At 32.5% G+C, this 21,411-nt stretch overlaps 2 protein-coding genes across 3 annotated transcripts in view; one reads left to right on the forward strand and one right to left on the reverse strand.

Moving 5' to 3' along the window:
• The window catches only part of LOC147065910 (alpha-tocopherol transfer protein-like), a 32,861-nt gene extending 26,499 nt beyond the window's left edge, over positions 1-6,362 (forward strand). The window contains exons 3-6 of the mRNA XM_085955682.1: positions 2,024-2,177; positions 3,264-3,457; positions 5,119-5,380; positions 6,316-6,362. Coding sequence (XP_085811808.1) covers positions 2,024-2,177; positions 3,264-3,457; positions 5,119-5,380; positions 6,316-6,362 — 657 coding nt within the window. The remainder of the gene's footprint in view (positions 1-2,023; positions 2,178-3,263; positions 3,458-5,118; positions 5,381-6,315) is intronic.
• Positions 6,363-10,882: 4,520 nt separating this feature from the next.
• Positions 10,883-21,411, reverse strand: part of LOC147065911 (alpha-tocopherol transfer protein-like) — a 99,438-nt gene continuing 88,909 nt past the window's right edge. For both annotated transcript variants that reach the window (XM_085955932.1, XM_085955931.1), the window contains exons 4-7: positions 20,268-20,421; positions 17,342-17,535; positions 13,964-14,225; positions 10,883-12,960 (exon numbers count right to left, since the gene is read on the reverse strand). In XM_085955932.1, the coding sequence (XP_085812058.1) occupies positions 12,920-12,960; positions 13,964-14,225; positions 17,342-17,535; positions 20,268-20,421 (651 nt within the window). In that variant the 3' untranslated portion in view covers positions 10,883-12,919. The remainder of the gene's footprint in view (positions 12,961-13,963; positions 14,226-17,341; positions 17,536-20,267; positions 20,422-21,411) is intronic.

Here is a 21,411-nt window from a genome sequence, read left to right on the forward strand (position 1 = left end):
TATGTGAAATAAATACACATCACAAATTTGTTCTAATAGTATAAAAAGCAGTGACGTCTCGTGGGGGTAGGCCACTGACATTAATATGGACGACGCATCTGGAAAGAAAAATGACACTCACTTTTTTGTCGGGTCTGCCGAATGGCATAATCCGTTCTAACGTCATTACAATAAAGGTGATATTGCTATAAATTCCCGATGCTTTGTGTCGGGTCTGCCGAATGGTTCGGTTCGAACGGGTTCGCTCAAATGATGATTGTCACTAGAAACACTGTTCTAACGCCATTACAATAAAAGTGATATTGCTATAAATTTCCGATGCGTGATGTCGCATAATGGAAATTGCGTGACGTCTACCTATACATGTGCGAATGTCACTATGCGTGAATTTATTTGCCAACTACTGTATTGAGTGAGTTGTCCATTAATAATGTCATTGGGGTAGGCAGATTGAGCGTCGCTTGGCGGCGACAGTTACCCAAAAGGCGGCAATTCGATAATAATTACTCGGTATATATAGAAATAGCTACATAAACTTAGTAATAACGGAAATAAGAGAGATTTTCTTGTCGGGTTCGCGATGTCTAGTTTACTTCCGTTGTCCTTGTACGACACGTTCTTGGTGAACAGTAATTACACGTGCATACCTAATTTAAAATGGATCCAAATATGTTTGCAAGTCACTCACGAGTTTTGGAAGTTGTCAAGAGTATTTTTAAATGTACCTCTCTGAAACTGTGGACTCGCAATATTGTCTATTGAAGCAGAGATGGCATTTAAATTAGATTTAGTGGTATATATATATATTGTTAGTAATGTATCCATATAACACATTTCTTAGATATTGGAGTCACAAAAGGATGATATAAAGTTCTATGTATAAAAATGTGGCGGCATTTTTTCTAGGGACGTCACTGATAAAAAGTCACCTGCAGCGCTATTTCACAAAGGGATTATTAACATTTATAAAATAGGGTTGTAAGATGCAATTGTGTTGATACTTAATAACTCCATAATTCAAGTAGATTTGTATTAAAACTACAAAAATCGCTAAAAATAAACTGAAGGCCCTTACTTTTATCTCTAACACAATTTTGAAAACGCTTAGGTTGTGCATCATACATGATATTAAACTTAGCGATAGATAGGGAGGCCGCCAAAGATATGGTGGGCGCTTTAAGATGTGGGGTCCATGATTATAACTCACAATAATAATTAATTCTTGATGTGTAGAACAATACGAAGTGCATTTGCTATGTCGTACTACTATGAATATCTAGCGGTAAAATATGAAATATTGTGCAATTTTATTTATAATTTACTGACATTTGAAAGAAGTTATCAAAGTACATTTAAATTTAATTTAAATTAAAATACATAAAAGATTTCAAGTTATAAACATTTTTATTGTTATAAAAATCGATGTTTTTAAAATTAATCTAAAAAATCTTAAAATTATGAATTTATCAAAAATTATTTCTGTAAACGTCACTACAAAGTCATAATGTAAGTAATAATAAAATGGGATTGCGTAACGTTGTTTTTTAATTGTAAGGTTATCTTTGACTTTGAATATTTTTTTTCCTTTTTAGTGCATAGTTCTAGTTTAGATACATAATAATATGACTGTATTAATTAAAACACTTTAAAATATAAATTATGAAAAAGGTGTCGAATTACAAGCTTTGTATTTTTCCGCTAGGTGCCTCAACCTTTCAATTCGTAAATTATCTTTTTTAAATTTAAAAAAATATATTGCTTTTTAATGTTTTAGGTCGGAACCTATGTATCAATTATGTACACTTTTAAAACAAATTCAAAATATTTTTTTTATTAGAATTGTATGTTATTCTGCAACAAAAATTACACTCCACACTAAGAAAAATGAAAATCAATACCTACATTAGAGGTAATACATCAGCTGGCTAGTGATGTGTTACTTAGGTGATATGCTTGACATATACATACGACAGCTCCCCATACCATTAATCCACTATACAAATTGATTTCTTTGGTATTTCAGATTAGAAAATTCTACGAGTTCAAGAAAAAGCATCCAAAAAGCTGCTACGGGCTTCTTCCTAGCAAAGAAAGAAACGTTTTTCAGCAGGGAGTCATTGGTTTCCAAGAACTACGCGACAATAATGGATCTAGAATATTGACAATACAATCAGGAGGTATGTTATAAATATATATAATGAAAATTAACTTGTATAGGTACTTGGAAAAATGGATGTATGGTATCTGAGAGTACAATAAAACTAGTTTTAAATATTAGGTATTATTTTAAAGTAGTTGAATAAATTATTTTTGATTTTAAAAATTACATACTATGTTAATACTTATAATAATATGTTCCCAAGTAGTTCGTAATATGGAATCCGCTGTGCAGAGTTGCATATTTGTGATCACACACTCCCTATCAGTTGTCACACACCCCCTAGGATAGGGATGGTACACACGTGGATATTTTACGTCAAATAAAATAAATCTATACAAATTATTTTTGTTGTAAATGTCAGCTGTAAACAGAGGTGTTTTTGGTGTTCGGGTTACACATAAATTTAATAATTTATCTTTGTCGAATCAGAGAGATTTTTTTCTTTCTACTTTTGGGTAAAAATATGTTAGTCATCAGTGAATTTTAACATTTTCAAAATCTGTGCTTAATTATATGTACTGCAAACGTACTTTTAGATCTTGAGTTTTATTCGTTGAATAAAAATTATTCAATTAATATTTAAACTAAAATTCGGAGAGATTAAGCGCTGTCAAAGAATCAAATTTACTAGTGTCCATTATATTGGTTTAATATTAAGATTACGAACAATAAAAATCAATGTGGAAGTTAATAAATTTCTTTCTTTTTTCTTTCGACCATGTCCGATCCTAATAGAATCATATTATGGGCCTCCACAGAGTAGAGGTTTGTATTAATAGATTTTGTTTCTTACGAGAAATGGATGTCAGCCACTTGCTCAACCTATTAGGTACATACACTGACAGACACAAATTGAAAAACAATATGTGTATTTGCCAGACCTAGAATTTACGGCGTACGGCGCTATAGCCCAACGCTTAAGCCGCGCGGCCACATGGGTGTAAATAAATAAATTAACCATAAATTTCAGATATTTTAAAATATTGATTTAATTGAATATGTAGGAGTGTGGGACGTACCCTCGGTCGAAGGTTCCTTTCAAATATAATGACCTTTGTGTCATCTGACGTGTATATTAAGTGTCTAACTATAATGTTTTCAGTCAAATGGAAACCCAGCGAGTGCTCGTTAGACGAAATGTTCAAGGGAATGCAAATCGCTCTGGAAGCGGCGATGGTGGAACCGAAGACCCAAGTTGGTGGAGTGGTCGTCATACTGGATATGAGAGGATTCTCGCTGACGCACGTTGTTCAGTTCACTCCATCTTTTGCGAAGACTATCGTAGACTGGATTCAGGTTTGTTAAAAGATTGTGTAAAAAAAAAGTGTTAAGAATTTTAAGAATAATAATTTGGTCACAGCTAGGGTTTTCAACCGTCTCCGGGATTGTCCCGGAAAAAAATCTCGGCTCCAGATCCCCGGTGAATCTGAACTGGGACGTATATACCCTGTAGTTTTAAATTCGGATTAGAAAAGTCTTACCAACCCTAATATAATTATAGTATTTTTACTATTTATAATTCTATGTACATTATAAAAAGGTATGCTACGCTAAAATTACTAAAATTTCGCGATTTCCATTTTATAATTCTGAAATAGACGATAAATAATTTAGCGAGGCCAGAAATTTTTTTGGACGAAAGACCTAAAAATGAAAAATTTTGAACGGAATTCGGATTTTTATTCAATAATGAGTATTCTCAACTTAAGAATCTGTGTAGTATAACTTTTGTTGAAATACTATAGTCTATAATTTTCTGACAAAAAGATCTCTACCACTAGGTGAGAACAAAATGTTACACCTGGAAAATTTGAAGTAATGCTAAATAAATAAGAGACTCCGCTCGGACGGATAAAAAAGTTTTATGAAGACGAAGTAAAAAAAAAAGTTCCGACTTCTTTTTTGAAAATTGAATCTAAAAAAAAGGTTTCGGCTGTCAATACCTATCAAATTTATTTCATACTTGTACCGGAATTGTTAGAAAATTTGGCACCCCGATTCACAGCTGCTGACAATGTGATGAAGTAACGAAAACTGAAAAAATTGCATTACTTACAAATTAATCTATGTTGTTATTAATAAAACAATACTATACATTCAAAATTCATTTAGGTGTCAGGAATTATCTTGACAATGTCTGCATTTTAAACATTGTTTATAGAATTGACTGTATCTAAAATTGCCTTTACAATGCCAATGATGCTACTGTCGAACAAGTACTACTTGTCCACGTGTTAAAACGGTGAACTAACAACCTCTTCCAGTGCAGCTTATCACACTTCCGTTTTCAAATAAGGAACACCCCCAAATTTATCATTTCAATTTACGCTTCCGTCGTGTACGGATCTGTCAATTTACGTAATTTGAAGTTTTGTATAATAAAAATATGTCTAAAACGATCAGGAGTGATATTAAAATTATTATCAGTAAACTTTTGGCTTATTGCGAAGAAGAAAAGTAGTAGCACTTAAAAGGAGGACCAATACATTATTTAAACACGCCTCTAGCACGCGTTGCCGCCATGACAGTTACGTCACTAGAAGTCTTCTACATGCGATTACAGCGACTTCCTGTTATCGGACAATAGTATGAAGCTTGTTACAAAAGAATCGGTACGGTTCGGTTTTGAGGAATACAGCGGAAAACACATTTTGAATATACGCGATATACTGGATTATTTGTTAGTTTAGGTTAGGTTAGTTTGGGTTAGGTTAGGTTAGGTTTGGTTTGGTTAGGTTAACCTAACAAATAATCCAGTATATCGGCTATTTTCAAAATGTGTTTTCCGCTGTATTCCTCATAACCGAACTGTACCAAAGAATCTGCTATGAAAAATAACTTACAGCTAATTTAATCATACTGTTTGTAGTCCTTTTCATATTCATTTGCACCGTCTTCTAGAGAAGGTTTTTTTCAGTGTATTTCATTAATTTAAATATTTATTTGTTTCTTAACAGGAATCCATACCTCTCCGCTTAAAAGGTATACACATAGTAAATCAACCCTACATTTTCAACATGGTATTCGCTATATTCAAACCACTGCTCAAGGAAAAGCTTAGAAAAAGAATTCATTTCCACGGTGAAGACAGAGCCTCTCTGATGAAGTTTGTGCCCGGGAAAGCCTTACGAACAGAATTCGGTGGAACGATGGATATGCCTGATGTTCCAGGAAATCTACTGTGTGATTTACTATGCAAATATGAAGATGACTTTAAACGTGAGTTCATAATTATGTTATTTTAATCGCTCATATTATCACGTATTTCACACGTTTTTTCACCAATTTTGTTGATTGTGCCACATTTTCACTGTAATTTAGGTATTCATATTCTTAGAGTCTCATATCATTTTAATAGAATATCTAAAGTAGTCTCATAGTCGTTATACTATAGTGGCGAAGAGTGGAGGTAAGCTATTAGGATCCGACATAAATTAGTAGTGCACTAAACTTTGTCAGTCATACTTATTTGTTTTCATTGAACTAAGACTAAAATTGCAGATGGTGACGGTCAATTCTTAAAATTCAATTAAACTATCCATTCAATTAAAGGATTCGTTTGGGGTTAAGTAAGACGTAATAACTGTGTTACTTGACGATATTTGACAGCTTGCAGTTAACGCGGTCATGGGTGGTCATGTTAAAAAGATCATGCCTGACAGTTAACTTCTCGGGTTAATTAATTTTCCTGAATACGAACATTTATCTTACAAATATTTATCACTTTTTTTTATTGATTAAGTTAATCGCTATTATGTGAGAATTGTCCCGATTATATCCATGTCAACGCCATGCGAACGTGATATCTCGTAGTTATTGCATGTCTTATCCTTTAATTGGATTTAATTTGCCATCTATTAATTTTCCCGGCTTCTTAAATGGTCATAATATGAGATATTTCATAAATAGTTTGATGTTGTTGGATCAAGTAATGACATACGTTCACTCCAATCAGTCTAATAGTGATAATCCTGGCACAATGTTCGTTTGAGAAATAAGGCTTTAATTTTTCTCCTCTACTGACCTTGTGTTTCTTAGCAGTCACGCAGAATAATCATGGTTAAGCGGATGCAGTATTGTCGATAGTATGGTTTGACGTATATTATTTTAGTTTGTACCAGGACCTAATGTATTTTTTATTATTTTTCTTCCAGTGGCTGATACCTACGGATATGAAAGGAGTCCTGATTGCAAGTCGTAATATCGAAATGGACCAACGATGTCTACCTTAAATTGTGACCATACTATGTAAAATGTTCTTATAATATTCAGTATGTCAATGTATTGTTATGAGGCTAATGTGATTATATTTTATATTTTTTTACCATAATTTAGTATACGTGTTAATTTCGACTGTAATTTGTGACATTAATATTAACGAGTTTGCTAAGCCAAAAGGACGTATCTGTATAAGTCAACAGGACAGTATTTTAAAATAAGAATTTTACACACTTAAAATAATTTTAACTACGTCACAGAATAAATAACTCTTGATGCCCTTTTAGGAGTTGAACAATATTCAACTCTGTACAGTCTAACCCTATAAATAATTAATTATCACTGTAACGTCACTTACGCCCTTTTGGATTCGCAACCTCGATATGATACTTATAACTTATGATTGTGTTAATACAAATAAGGTTGATGTGATTTATATTAAAATACTTAAATAAGTAAATTAAAAGTATAAAGAAATAATAATCCAATCACTTTTGATTATCGGGTGTTTTATTTAATTCAATGAATAATACACCGTTTAGACGTGCATGGATTTACTGCTGACAGTACGTATTATCGCGGCCATTATAATAGAATGCACGTATTAAACAAGTTGCAAAATTGCCTGTATGGTTAAAAAAAGTTTGAAAGCTTCTGCATTTCACAATAATTATTATTAATATTTGCATGGTGGGTGAACATGCGCAGTAGAGCGATAGTGGCGAACCTGCTGGAAGAAATACGAACTACACCACACAGAATATTTTGACGTCTACAAATTATCTACAACCTTGTCCGAACCTGTCTGAATCTGTCAAATAGCATCAATACGATGACAACATCGCGATTCACTCACACTTGAAGAATGAGATTGGAGAGACCGTCAGCACTTTTACGTGTAGATTGTTATTATCGCGATAGTTTAATATACATACTATCGATGCAAGTAAATCCATGCACTATAATGTTTATTAAATGTAAATATTTTTTTTATTCATCGAACAATTCACTAGACTTATGAATGTAACATTATTATTATTGAACATATATAATTTGAAAACACCTCAGAAAATAAATAACCATTACGAGAAATGGATGTTAGCCACTTTCTCAACGTACTATGGGATTCGAACCCGGATCCCAGAACATTTAAAGTCGACGCGGTAACCGCTCGGCTATCGTGGGCGTACTACTTATATCTACCATAAAATATAATGAAAATACATAATTATATATAATATATAATATACTTTTCCGTCAATAAATGCGATTATGAAGTGGTGTAATCTCCAAAGCGTTCATGAACTGATCAGCGTTGCCAACTTAGAGTTTTTCTTGCCAGATCTACCATTTTTGAATAGCTTGCAAATATTGCATCTGGCGTATGGCGTTAAATCTAGCGTTTTTCGATGGGTACCACAAATAGCTGTAAACTTCTCATAATAAAGCCAGAATATTATACCAGCACATCTATTCTATACACAAGAATGCTATCGGCCGAGCACTTATTGTAACAATTTCAAGAAGTTAGTTGTAATTGTTTCAATAAATTCTATGTTTTAACGGCACCTGTCTTGGTTGTGATAAATTTTAGAGCGAGATGGACAGTTTTGACTGTTAAGACGGCCAACTTATTGTAACAATTATAATACTTCAATACAAACATATGATAAACTACTGTCTTGTGTATAGAACATATGCGCAGATTTGCATGAACATCGACATGTTGGCCTTTTGTAACCTGTATATTATGAATGTGACATACAAAATGATGATACAATTTCTTACCTGCATTAATTTTGAATTCTATTTTGACAGTTGCTCAATACGAAATTATTTTTCGATCTTGTTAAAAGAAGGTTATTAATTACGAGATATTTTTTTTGAAATGCTAGTTTCTAGACACTTTTTGAGTTTTGGGAAAATCGAACGATTTTTTTCCATCTGGCTTATTTTCTTATCCTATCCGGCATATTTTTGTGAGTGGCAGTTGGCAACACTGGAACTGTTACGACTGGGCCTGGGTGGGGGAATGTACCACAATTTTAAAACCAACGATAGAAGATAATACGAAAATACCAAAAAAATACTTATTTTCAATTAATTAACTAGATATTACTTAGTAATATAGTTTAAGGGGAGAACGATTGTGCTTTGCGTGACATAAATCATTGTTTAAAAAGCGAACATTGTCCATTAAAATATATTTTTACTAAATGAATAAAATGATTATTATAACAATGTTTTTTTGAAAAAAAAAACAATGCACTCTACAAGACAGTAACTAAATCTTTCAAACATAAAATGTAGTGATATAAAATAAATGTATCCAATATTATTTAATAACATAATTACTTATTCTCCTGATTTTTTAATACCTCCTGATTTGATATAAACAGAAAGAATTTATTGTACATACATTATTTCTTATAAAATATCGATTTTTTTAAATAAATAGAAGAAGAACCTAAAACTATGAATTAATCAAAAATCTTTTATGTACCCTTGCAGAATACTTACTAAGATGAGATCCACATTTTGTAACTTTTTTTTTACTTTGAATAAAAATTATGTTTCTTATTAATGTATATAGATACGTATTAATTAATTAAATCGCTTTAAAATATAAATTTTAAAAAATATGTTTCAAATAAATTGTATGTTTCGTATTTTTATCATTCATAATTCTGGACCCGAAACCCTCCCCCCTCGCGCCTGGTGAATGACATTGTTTTAAGTATGTATTTGTCAAGAAATAATAATATTATTATTGAATATATTAGGTACATATGTTTTCAAAACTTATTAGATATTGAAAATTGTAATCTATATTTTTCTAAGAAATATAAATCTATTTATCATTATCGACTCATTTTCTGAACTTTCAATAGTTTTAAATAATAGCTCTGTTTACCTTTTATTATAATCCAAAAAGACATAATTAAGTTAAAAAAAATTAAAAACGAAATTATGAATAATTAGCTAAAAGTAAAAGCATCTCTAAAAAAAGTAAAGGTATAAGTAATTATTTTAGTCTAATTTCTACAAAGGTTGGTAACATAAATGAAATCATCATAGCGATCTCCATATTTTTTGAGACCTTTGACTGGAACAACAAGGTTATGTTTTTAAAACAAGTAAGTATTTACCATAATCGCTTCTATGGACCTTCATATTTATTAAGAGTGTTATATTAACACACTTTTTCGGGGAATGGGGAATGGTTAGAAGCCATTCATGTAATCTATTGGAGCCTAACACTAAATCAAAAACAATGTGCATTTTTTGTGTCCACAGCAAAATAGAACTGGTGATCAGAGACAGCGGTCTACTCACCAGGCCACAGAGGGAGTAAATTAATATATTACTAATATTGATTTATTTTAAAAATAATGTGAAAATTACAAGTTATCGATTAAAGATCTTTACAATATGGAGTATAAACTTAAAACAAGTATCTAATATAAAACAAAGACTTGCGTCTACTTTAAAAACAATATTATATACAGCACAGCACTGAAAATGTCTACGTCAATGGAGAATGCAAAAGTTTTACAGCCCTTGTTATTTCTTGGTGCCTGCTAAGCGTGTGACTAGGTGATACATATGGCACGTGAATACTAAATATGTGCATCTAAAATCATGTTATTAGATTCTTTGGTCATATTCATCAATTATTCATCTACTGCCTGGTTCTCTTTTTTGTAGACTTCTTAGTATGATAAATTGAATTAGGTGATATTTTTCACAACTCCAGTTTTATGGATTAATAGTGTAATATATCTAGAATAAATTTTATTCTCCATAATATCGTGTTTTCTTCATCTTGCCCTTCCTAAATATTTGAAGCATGATGACGTATCATATTACATATTATATTATTATTATTATCGCATGCAACACTCAAAGACGGTTTTTTTCAGTAGGGGTTTTAGACAAGACTCTCAAGGTGCTAACAGATTTAAAGGATCCCTTGTAAAAATATTGCTCACACAATAAACCCTAATATTAATCATTGTAAATATTGCAAATGTTGCCAAGATTTACCTAGGTCTGAGGCTATGTATGATAGAAAACGTTGTCATGTTATTTCAATTGTTTCCTACGATATTGAAGTATGCACACTAAATCAAGAGATGGGTTGAAGCTTTCGAGTTGCGACTGTCTATACAGTACATTGCATCCTCAAAATTCCTGGGACTGATCGGGTGAAAAATTTTGAAGTTCTCAATCGAATGGGAAAGGACCAAAAAGTTCTGTGTAATATCAACACCAGAAAACTACAGTACCTCTACTATATTCTTAGAGGACAAAAGTACAGCATTCCCCAGCTTATCATCCAAGGAAAGATCAACGGTAAGCGTAGCAGAGGACAACGTCGCATCTTCCGTGATTGGTACGAGGGCAGCTACACTGAAGTTTCCCGGGTAGCAGCTGATGATAAGGTAAAGATCGCCTTGGTGGTAATATTGAATGATGAAAAAAAAACAGCGTTGTAAGAAGGTATCCATTGTTTATTTTAAAAATAGATTTATAAATAGGAACTATTTTTAAATAAAAAAAATAACCCATCCATAGGAATGTACATAAATAAAAAAAAGAAAATTTGGTTAAAAGTAGGTACAGTTATAAAACATAATTTCAGTACAAAATCTATTCTGTAATAAAAATTATAATTTTATTAATAATGTTGTCTTATAAAAACCGCCATTTATAAATTCTACAAATTTTGGCTAGTTTCCTAAAATTAATCGAGCGATTGCTGCACTTCAATGTATGCCAATCGACGATTTTATAAGTACTTATATAAATAACACCTAAAAGATTTTCATATAATTTAATGAAAACCACCAATATTACTAACATTTAGCATCACAATATTCGCTTCAACTTTAAGACTAATAGCCTTAAAAATACATACATTAATTAGTATTTGTTAAAGTATAAATTACAATATGAATATTGAAAATTTTTGGCAAGACAATAATAAAAATATTAGTTAATTTATCCACAATATTTTTTGAAATAATACATACATTACAGATTGAGGAACCGGTTGTTTATACAATATTAACTTATAGAAGTATGTAAGAATATTATATTCGTCGGATTGAATTTTTCGTGACATGATAAAGAAGAAAAAACTCATCAATTTTATTTTAATTATACCCCTAATATATCCAGCTCCTCAATTATTACGGTTGAGAATAAAATATTATATAAATTATATATGTAGTGCCAGTTATAGTAATTTACAAATCAATGTCCTAGTTTTAACACCACGTATACCGTTTTTTCAGTATTTATTTTTTAGTGCCAAATATTCATTCTGACATTTTGATCATACTACAGGAGCTTGCGACAACCTCATACAATATGCTTTTCAATTTCATTACATGAAAATTTGTTATTATTTAATATACAATCTATTTCTTTACATAGTAGCATATAAGTATTATTATAACAGTATAATATTACACAATAATTATTATAGGTCAGTTTATCCAAAAAACATGTCAGTAAATGTTAAAATAGATATATTCCTTTTTGTGTAAATTTTACAAAGTGAGCATTACGTGGTATCAGTTATATCAGTAACAGGCCACACGTTACTTAGGGGTGGAAAATAATAAGGAATGAATACTATAGCGACCGTTTTCCACTATGTGGACGATGCGGTCAGAATGTACCGACATATTGATTTAAAGAAATCACAAGGGAGCCTCGAAACTTGTTAGTGCCTCAGACCTTCCCGTACCTAAAACCATCGCTGTTTTAGAGCGAGTTTCGTATAAATGCTTCAATCCTCAGTATATTATAATTTGTTGCATTTGTCAGTTTTAGGTGTGCACCTAAAAATTTTGTATACAATTTAGACTAAAAGGAACGTCACTACGTGGTATTGAAACTAGACCATGGAAAAATATATATTTTTATGGTTTATTATATGACACAATTATTATGACATTATGGGTATTAATCATTAAATTTTTAACTGACCCGCAGTTTTTTATTTATATTTTTAATAATTTTGGATTAGAATATGAATATAAAACATTGAATGAAAAACAAACTTTATTCATTTAATTTACCATACTGTATGAATTCGAGCTATATAAAAAAATCTATGGCTAAAACAGTTCATATTTATGTATACTTACTTGCTTCGATTTAAAAATATAAAGTATACAGTACAAAAATAGTTAGACTTTCTTAATAACATTTCAAACTCTCATTAAAATTATTGTACTCAATGTAAACATACTAAGTATAATGGATAAAAAATGTATTATTTTTGTAAAGGTACTGTTATAACATTTTTACACATTATTCCGTTTTCCAAGCCTCTTAAAATTTAAAACTACAGTTGACATAGATACTAAAAATAAATGAGTCCCAGATAAACGCATCTTAGTAATAATAAAATAATTATAAATAAAATACATTTACAATTTACAAATACAAATTTAATAAAAATGTTTTTTAATTAGTGACAAGCTTGACTGAGACTCTTTAAAATGTTCATTAAAACTATTTCAGTTACTTCAAAGATTTCTTCTTGTAGCCGTACGAGTTGATAGCTGGAAAAAATAAAAATAAATGTTATAAGTTAATCATATTAATAATATTAACCACATGTTATTAGGTATATTAGTGAACAAGACGAATAGAATTATTTTCCAAAATATAATGCAGAATACAATTATTAGTACTGTCCAACAGGATCTTCTTGGCTACGTGTTAAAACTGTGAACTAACAAGCTCCTCCTATTTTTAACTGCACTCCGATTGAAGCGTCTTCCGGTTAACGATGAGTTGTCCACGTGTTAAAACTGTGAACTAACAAGCTCCTCCCACTTTTAACCGCACGTCTTATTATTCTTGTTAGAACGGCTGCTTAACGTCGAAAACTCTGCATTACGATCTTAATATTTATAGTATTTGAATCTTTGATGCCACCTACCAGTGGCGAAGGGTGGAGGTAGGCTGTTAAAATTCGTCATAAATAGTGCGCACAAAACTTTGCTAGTGATACTTATTTCCTTATTTGTTTTCATTGAACTAAGAATAAAGTTTCCAGATGGTGCTGGTTAGTTTTTATATTCGATTAAACGCTGCCTAAACCAAACCATAATAGTTTATGTATACTATGAGCGATCCGACAAAATAGTGTACAGTTTTCAATCCTACTTATTTTTTATTTTCGTTGAATTAAGAATACATATTACAGATGGTGTTAGTTAGTTTTTTTTAAATACACGAAGCCCTGCAAACCACACCATTATCGATAAAAATATTCTTCCGTCTATAAAATATCTAAAAAGGTTTAACGGCATAATTTTAGATATTTTGTAGATAAACGAATATGTTGACTATTATCTACTATGGCTTGGATAAGGGAGGGTTTAATTGATTTTTAAACATTAACATTGTAGTCTTAGTTCAATGAAAACAGATATGTTTGCCTGACAAAGTTTAGTGTGCACTATTTACGTCGGATCGTAGCAGCCTACCTCCACCCTTCGCCACTGCCACATAGCCCAATCATTTTAAAAACATAACTTATATGTTACTATAAACTACCTTTGTATTCATCGTCGCACTTGAGCAATAACTCAAGCCACTGTGGTCCAGTGATTCCAGGCGTTTCCAGGGTTCCACCATATTGGGGAGGCAGGCACTTGGGGCTAACGTGCTTGTGAAGAGAATTCCTATCAGTTCCGTGGAAGATGATGCGGCTCTTCAGTTTCTCCCGGAGGAAAGGCTTGAAGAGAGCGAATACCATGTTGAAGATGTAGGGCTGGTTGACTATGTGGATTCCCTTTATTCTGAGGGGTACGCTATCCTGAAATTCGAAAAACATCCATGAGTGCTTTTGTGAATAATAAAAACACTGTTGCAATAAGTGCACATTAAATTTGATCAAAATAATATAGGTACAGTGAAAACAAAACAATGATTCGGTTGGTTGATGCTGTGATTGCGGATATTTAGCCCTGCTAGTACTACTAATCACCCGGCAGTCGGTGTGCCCGTAGCGCTGACAACGGTATACGTATTCGTACGCATACAATCATGGCCCCCACACCCTGAAGTGGGCCCCCAGGCCAGGATCTTTGGTAGCTCCCCCTACCTATCACTAAGAATAAAGGAAGTATGGCACTCTACAGTAACTTTTCCAAATGGTGTTCTAGATAAAATTAAGAGTATTTAGTATCTATATTTTTAGTAATTTTTAGTATTTTTTAAAACATCCACTTGAATTATTTAATTGTCGAGTATCGAGACACATTAAAAATTGCATTGCATAACTATATGTACTGAAATCACAATCAACATTAATGTTTGAAGTAAATTAGCGCCGCAGACAACTTTCTGTGATGTGTGTTTATCTCACTTATCTGCATGACCCACCACGCCGGGCCCTCCTGAGTCCCGGCCACCAGGCTAGAGCCCTGTCAGCCCCCCTTTGTGGGAGCCATGCATACAAGCCACGAACAGAATCATTGTTTTGTTTTACTTGTAGGTGCAATGTTTTCACACCTAGTAAATAAAAATAGAATACACATTAATAAAAATATTTCACGTTTAAAGTGATCAATCAAACATATAAGAAAGGTTTTGTTTAAATAGAACCGTTTAGCTATGAATCCTTACTATAATAATGTTTTTGCAGATAAATTAATACTGTTAAGCTTAAATTTCATTTGGCGCTGTCATCCAATTTATGGCTAAGTAAGTGATGACAATGCAGACGACGCTGCACCAAAGCAGAGCTTTCTTGGTTTCAAATAGATTCCTATGAGATGTAGGCCTTGTTCACATGGCATGTGTCTCGCCGCGATTTGCCGCGTGTGGACGGCTCAATGAGGTCACATGTACTTGGAATGCGCGCGAGTCAAAACGCGTCATGTGGACAAGGCCTTAGACGATAAAGGTAAGACAAAGGTAAGCAGAGAATAGATGCATTTGATACTGAGTATTATGCACGGTTAAACGGACAAACGAATCAATCATCGGCAATATTCACATTTGAGACAGACTCTCTGTGGTTTGCTTGAATCAGGCTCTAAAATCTTTTAGTTAGTTATATCCCGCGGGTCGAAGATCGGAGAGGATAAGAAAGAGCTCATTCTATAATATGATTGGCCAAAACAAAAGTGACACATACATCTACTTGTAAATGCATTAATATCACACTTGTGTGGTTTTCCCAGTTGTTGTGTTTATAATAAACAATCTTCACGTATATTATTATACAGACACGACGTTTCAATGGATTTTAATCAAAGCATCTTTTAACTGGTCAAATTATATTTTGATTATATTAGCACAAATATTGATTTGGGATTGTTTTCATTATTCAAATTGTATGGTCTGTATCACTTATGGGGGGGAGCGAGGGGACAGTCTGTATAATAATATAATGTATAATATAGTGCTGTTTTTAATTTATGATTTTTCCCCAATATGCATGTATCTTTTGGCACGCCACCCATTATTAAAAAAGATTAAATTGTTTTTCAAGTTTTTTGGCGCGTAAAAACGTTTGGCACCGCTGGTCTATGTAACGTGGTATGCAAGAGTTTCCGACGGTTCGCTCGATAAAAACAGCGCCGTGTGTTTTAGCATTTAGTCATGAGACCCTGACGAAGAAGAAAAGAGTAGGTACAGCAAATCTCACAATAATACCATAATAGAAGAATTCAGAACTGTTTCATAAAAATCTCTCACCGTGAAATATTTTAATAGATAAAAAATATATTTTATGTCTCACAAAGGAGACATTTAATTTTTTGCGACGTAGAACTGAAATCTTAATTATCACGCGGTGTTTGTGGAAAATATGATAGTATGTTACTAATTAATAATATGTTGGTTTTATTATTGAATTCATCAGTTACAGGTGTGGAAGCCACTAATTGCATTGTCATTTGCAAATCGTTTCATGAAGTATTTTACAGGTGATGTAATTAGTAGCAGTGACCTTCACCTCGCGGATGGGTTTTCAGTCATAAAACTCATAAAGATATTTTAAAAAGATTAATAGTCATATAACAGTCATTAAAATATAATTAATGATGCATAGAGCGGTGATGGATCCTTTTCCATTTCAATGTCGATGTTTATTTAGTAATTATTGAGTTTTGCACTTACGTCAACTGTAAATCAATCAGTTTATAAAAAATATAATTTATTATAATTAAAAAATAAAGTTTTTTTCCCTAAGCCCAATATCACATTTATAATATTCGCAGTGGCAAATTGTGCAGATATCAGTGGCGTGCATTCCATAGATTATGTATGTGCAGAGCACTTCCAGAAATAATCGAACTATGTAATGATATTGTGGAATTACAGTCGCACTTGGTTATTAAGATCACAGACGTAGCGAGATCTCGGATGTAATGAGGAAACATTAATTGACATTTCAGTTTATGATTTACTACATACATTTATTCACTTGTATAACGAGCTACTTCTTGGGTATACCGAGCAAAACTATTAATGTATCGATCGTTTAAAAACAACATCGCCGACCCTAAGCAATAAAATCCGTCCATCGGGTAGATCGATGCTGCCGGGATCGAATTACATGTATGACAGTTACGTGTCGAAGTAGGTACCTAATTGGTGTTTTCGCCGACAACATTGAAAAAATATACACGCATATGGTTGAAAATGCATGTAAAAAATCCAAGCGTTGTGCAGTCAGTAGGTATCTACCAGCGTCGGCTACCGGAGGCTCAGCACTTCATTACAATAGACAACTTCTTTTGTAGTTTATGAATGCTATGGTTGTTTCGGGGATTTTTACGATATAGAACGTGGCGCGAAAAATGTTATATAACGATAAAACGAGTAATGTTTATAACAAACAAATTCAGTTGGTCACATCTTTCTCGTAATAACCAAGTTCGACTGTATTATTATAGTATGTAGTAAGTGATGATTTATTACCTGGAGCCAATCGACTATCCTCTTGGCGAAGGGTGGGGTGAACTGCCAAACCTGTTGCAAGGAAAGGCCATCCATATCGAATACGACGACGGCTCCTGCTACTTGGGTTTCTGGCTCCAGCATGGCCGCCTCCAGAAAGAGGACGCATCCTTTGAACACCTCGTCTAAGCTGCATTTATTGTGCTTCCATTTTTCTGAAAAAAGTTTATGTATTTATTACCACAGAAACAATATGTAAATAATATTATTAATATAAATATGGCGATAAACAATGTAAGCTTAAACGTTGGTCAATGAACGACAAACAATAATTATACAGATACCGAATAATTTAACATTGTTTAAATTTAGATTCAATGAGTAGATAATTATTCCAAAATTTAAAAACAGACTTCATGCAGAAATGTAAATTAAAATTCTATGGTAGGTATGTACCTACATAATAATGCCATTTACCAAAAACAAATTGTAAAAAACTTCATTATTTATTTTATTTATTTAAAAAAGACACGTTAAGTACATAAGAAATTATTAATTCAGGACGTACACAACATGACATTTAGAATAAAAATTACAAGTAATCAGTTAAGAAAAAATAAGGTAGAGAAAAAAACAATAAAGCAAAAAATAGTTTTATACAAAAGAAATAAAATAAAAAAAACAACAAAAATTATAACTAATCCTGAGTTCCAATCACGCTAGACTCTAGCAGCTAGAGAAATTGGTGATATTTTGCCTTGTGAAAAAGAGAGTTCAAAAGATTTTTTGAGCCATTTTTACATGGCTTTATCCGACTGATTTTCTCATGGGATATATTTAAATACATACTGTAGAGCAAAATTTAGTCTTTAAAATGTGGTTTTTTCTGATTTATACGTGGTGTGCATGATACCACTGCAGTTTTACTCACGTATTCAATTTATTAATAATTATGGAAAACATTTACCTATGTATTTCTGTTTTAAGTTTTTTTTAAATAACATAGTATTTTTTTGTGTAATTAATTTTTTTTCATATTAAAACAGATGTCTTTTTCTTATATTTAATAATAAAATATTTTCATTAATCGGAAAATGCCTAATGAATAACTTCATCATGATAGAAATCATGAAAGTATTTTAATGCTTAATGATGGCATAAGTAAATGATACAATCCAGTAGCTTGCTGACAAAAAAGCGTATGTAAGTTGTTTGTTGTTTTAATTGAAAAAAAAACATGTTAAACAAGTAATTTTCCTCAAATAATTGTATAAATATACGTAGTACACCCTATAGTATTATACTGCTTAAAAGTTATATCAATAAATTCATTAAATACTCTAAAAATTACATTTTAATCAAAAAAAAATTTTTTTAAATATCTTATTTTACCTCTCCTTCCGTATTTTTGTCAGATTGTGTTCAACCAAATCGCAAATGATAACAATATATTCCACTCCTAGTATTGAATTTAGATAGATGCTGTTATATACTATATTATTGTTAAAATACAGCATATTACGAGGGTGGGTCCTTAGAAAAGCCGACAGGTGGCGCGACTAGTACTGTAAGCGGTTTGTTTTCATGCAGCGGCACTACCGATTCAGTATGCTGCGAAGTTTCAATCAGATTGGTCGGGTTGTTGTGTGTTTCTCGTACATTTAAAAAAAAAATTTGCTTGTGGAAAATGAAAAAATGGAAAATGGAGAAAATTGAGTTAAGAGCTGTTATTAAACAATTTAATATAAAAGGGTTAACAGCAAAGGAAATAAAAAATGAGTTGGATTTAGTTCACGGCATATCTGCTTCTTCACTTGCAACTATTTATAACTGGTTAAATGAATTTAAACGTGGTCGTACATCAACAAAGGATGAACCACGCTCAGGACGTCCTGTAGAGGTGACTACACCAGAAATGATCAATAAAATCCACGATATGGTGTTAAGTGACCGAAGATTAAAGTTGAGTGAGATAATTGAGGTTACAGGGATCTCAAAAGGTAGCGTCATTTCTATTTTACATGACAAATTGGGCATGAAAAATATTTCTGCAAGATGGGTGCCGCGTTTGCTCACAGTCGACAATAAACGCAATAGGGTGGTGGCCTCTAAAGCCCTGTTGTCGCTCATGCAACGCAATCCGGATGAATTTTTTCATCGCTTTGTGACTGTAGATGAAACATGGATACACCACTATACTTCCGAGACGAAAGAACAGTCAAAGCAGTGGATTGCGAAGGCAAACCATGACCAAAGAAGGCGAAAACCGTAAAATCAGCTGGTAAGGTTATGGCTACTGTATTTTGGGATGCACGTGAAATTATTTTCGTTGACTATTTGGAAAAAGGAAAAACAATAACAGGGGATTATTATGCATCTTTATTGGACCAGCTAAAAAACAAAATTGAAGAAAAACGGCCTCATTTAAACAGGAAAAAAATCCTCTTTCATCAGGACAATGCCCGTGTTCACACATGTTTACGATCAATGGCTAAAATTGAAGAATTGAAGTTCGAATTGGTCGACCACCCACCGTATTCGCCAGATTTAGCCCCCAGTGACTTTTTCCTTTTCCCAAACTTAAAAAAATGGCTAAGTGGACAACGTTTTTTTTCAAATGAAGAAGTCATCGATTGGACAAATGCTTATTTTGAGGACCTTCCGAAAACTTATTTTTCTGACGGTTTAAAAAAATTGAGAAACGTCTTACCAAGTGTATTGAGCTCCAAGAAGATTATGTTGAGAAATAAAAAAAAAATACAAAAATAAAAACTGTTTTAATGCTTTTTTCTAAGGAATTATTGACCCACCCTCGTATTTAGCACACTTATTATTTCAATGTTTTACCCATTTCTGTATAATATTCCATAGCATGTACTGAACTTGAAATTTGTAATATTCACCCATGTAATTGCATATATTATGAATTAAATTGAAGTATCCTTACTTCCTAATTCGATGAGCAACATTCTTCTCCCGCACTGGTCTCTTTGCGCCATGACAGTGAGGATATTTTGCTTGAAGATGTTCTGCTCTCTGCTCGGCAACAAGTTGTCGTATACATCGTTGTGCTTTACTTTGAAGGCATAGTATCTTTTGATCTGGAAAATAAACAAAAATGTTAGGCAGCTCACACCTGGCGATATCCACAGCGGCCAAGATTTATAACACAATTAATACCAAACGCTAAATTATAATAATAAGCGGTAACATGTTGGTTTATAAGTCAAAGATCTTGGTAGCGAATTTCGGGTCTGGTAAAATTGGCGGCCCTCGTAGTCCAGGACTTTTATCCGAAGACCCCGTGTTCAACTCGATGAGGTTACAATATATTTATTTGATTTTCTAAAAGTCTGTGTGTTTATAATTGTTATTATCAGTTGAGGCACGGTCTAAAAAGATCGTTGCTAGGCGATGCGCGGATTGCGGGTCGCGGGTGCAAAGGACGCCTGTCAAACGAAATTTTATTTGTCATGTAAATCCAACATACGTCCATTTTATGTTCTGTTTATTGTTCTATTAGTAACAATAATAATAAATTCATTGACATGTTTTCTTTTTAAAGTAAATGTGTAACGTTTTTAGTCATCTTTACACGATTTAAGGATTAATTGGCCCGTCGCCATCACGAAGCAAAGTGACGTGTTTCTAGCTCGACGTTCTCTCAGTGAATGCGAGCGAGTCCAAAATTTCGTCGCGCCTACAGTTGAAAATTATTTGCCGTTTCACTGATGTGTCACCTTAAGTACACTAATATGTTACTACACTACTGTCATTGGGCCCCATGGCCTGTTGTAGTATTAAAAATAATATACTTATTTCAAATAAAAAAGTGTTTTAGTTAATCAATACGAAAATAAACTTACACTTTCAATATAATATTTATAAATCTATGTATTTTTACAACGTTTTTCTTAGGTCGTATTCTTATTTGTCCGGTACAAATCTCGCAATCGATTTTTAACTAACTTCCCGACTAGCTAGACATTTAAAACTTTTAGAATATATCAGAACACGATGCCAATGCATTTTTTAATACTTTTAGCCATCTTTAAGTAAAATTGAATTCATTTTCAGTTAATTCGGTTTTG

Source organism: Rhyacophila brunnea, unplaced genomic scaffold (genome assembly GCF_057557595.1).
Source record: "Rhyacophila brunnea isolate RB1 unplaced genomic scaffold, BYU_Rbru_1.0 scaffold_5, whole genome shotgun sequence".
Classification (NCBI taxonomy): Eukaryota; Metazoa; Arthropoda; class Insecta; order Trichoptera; family Rhyacophilidae; genus Rhyacophila; species Rhyacophila brunnea.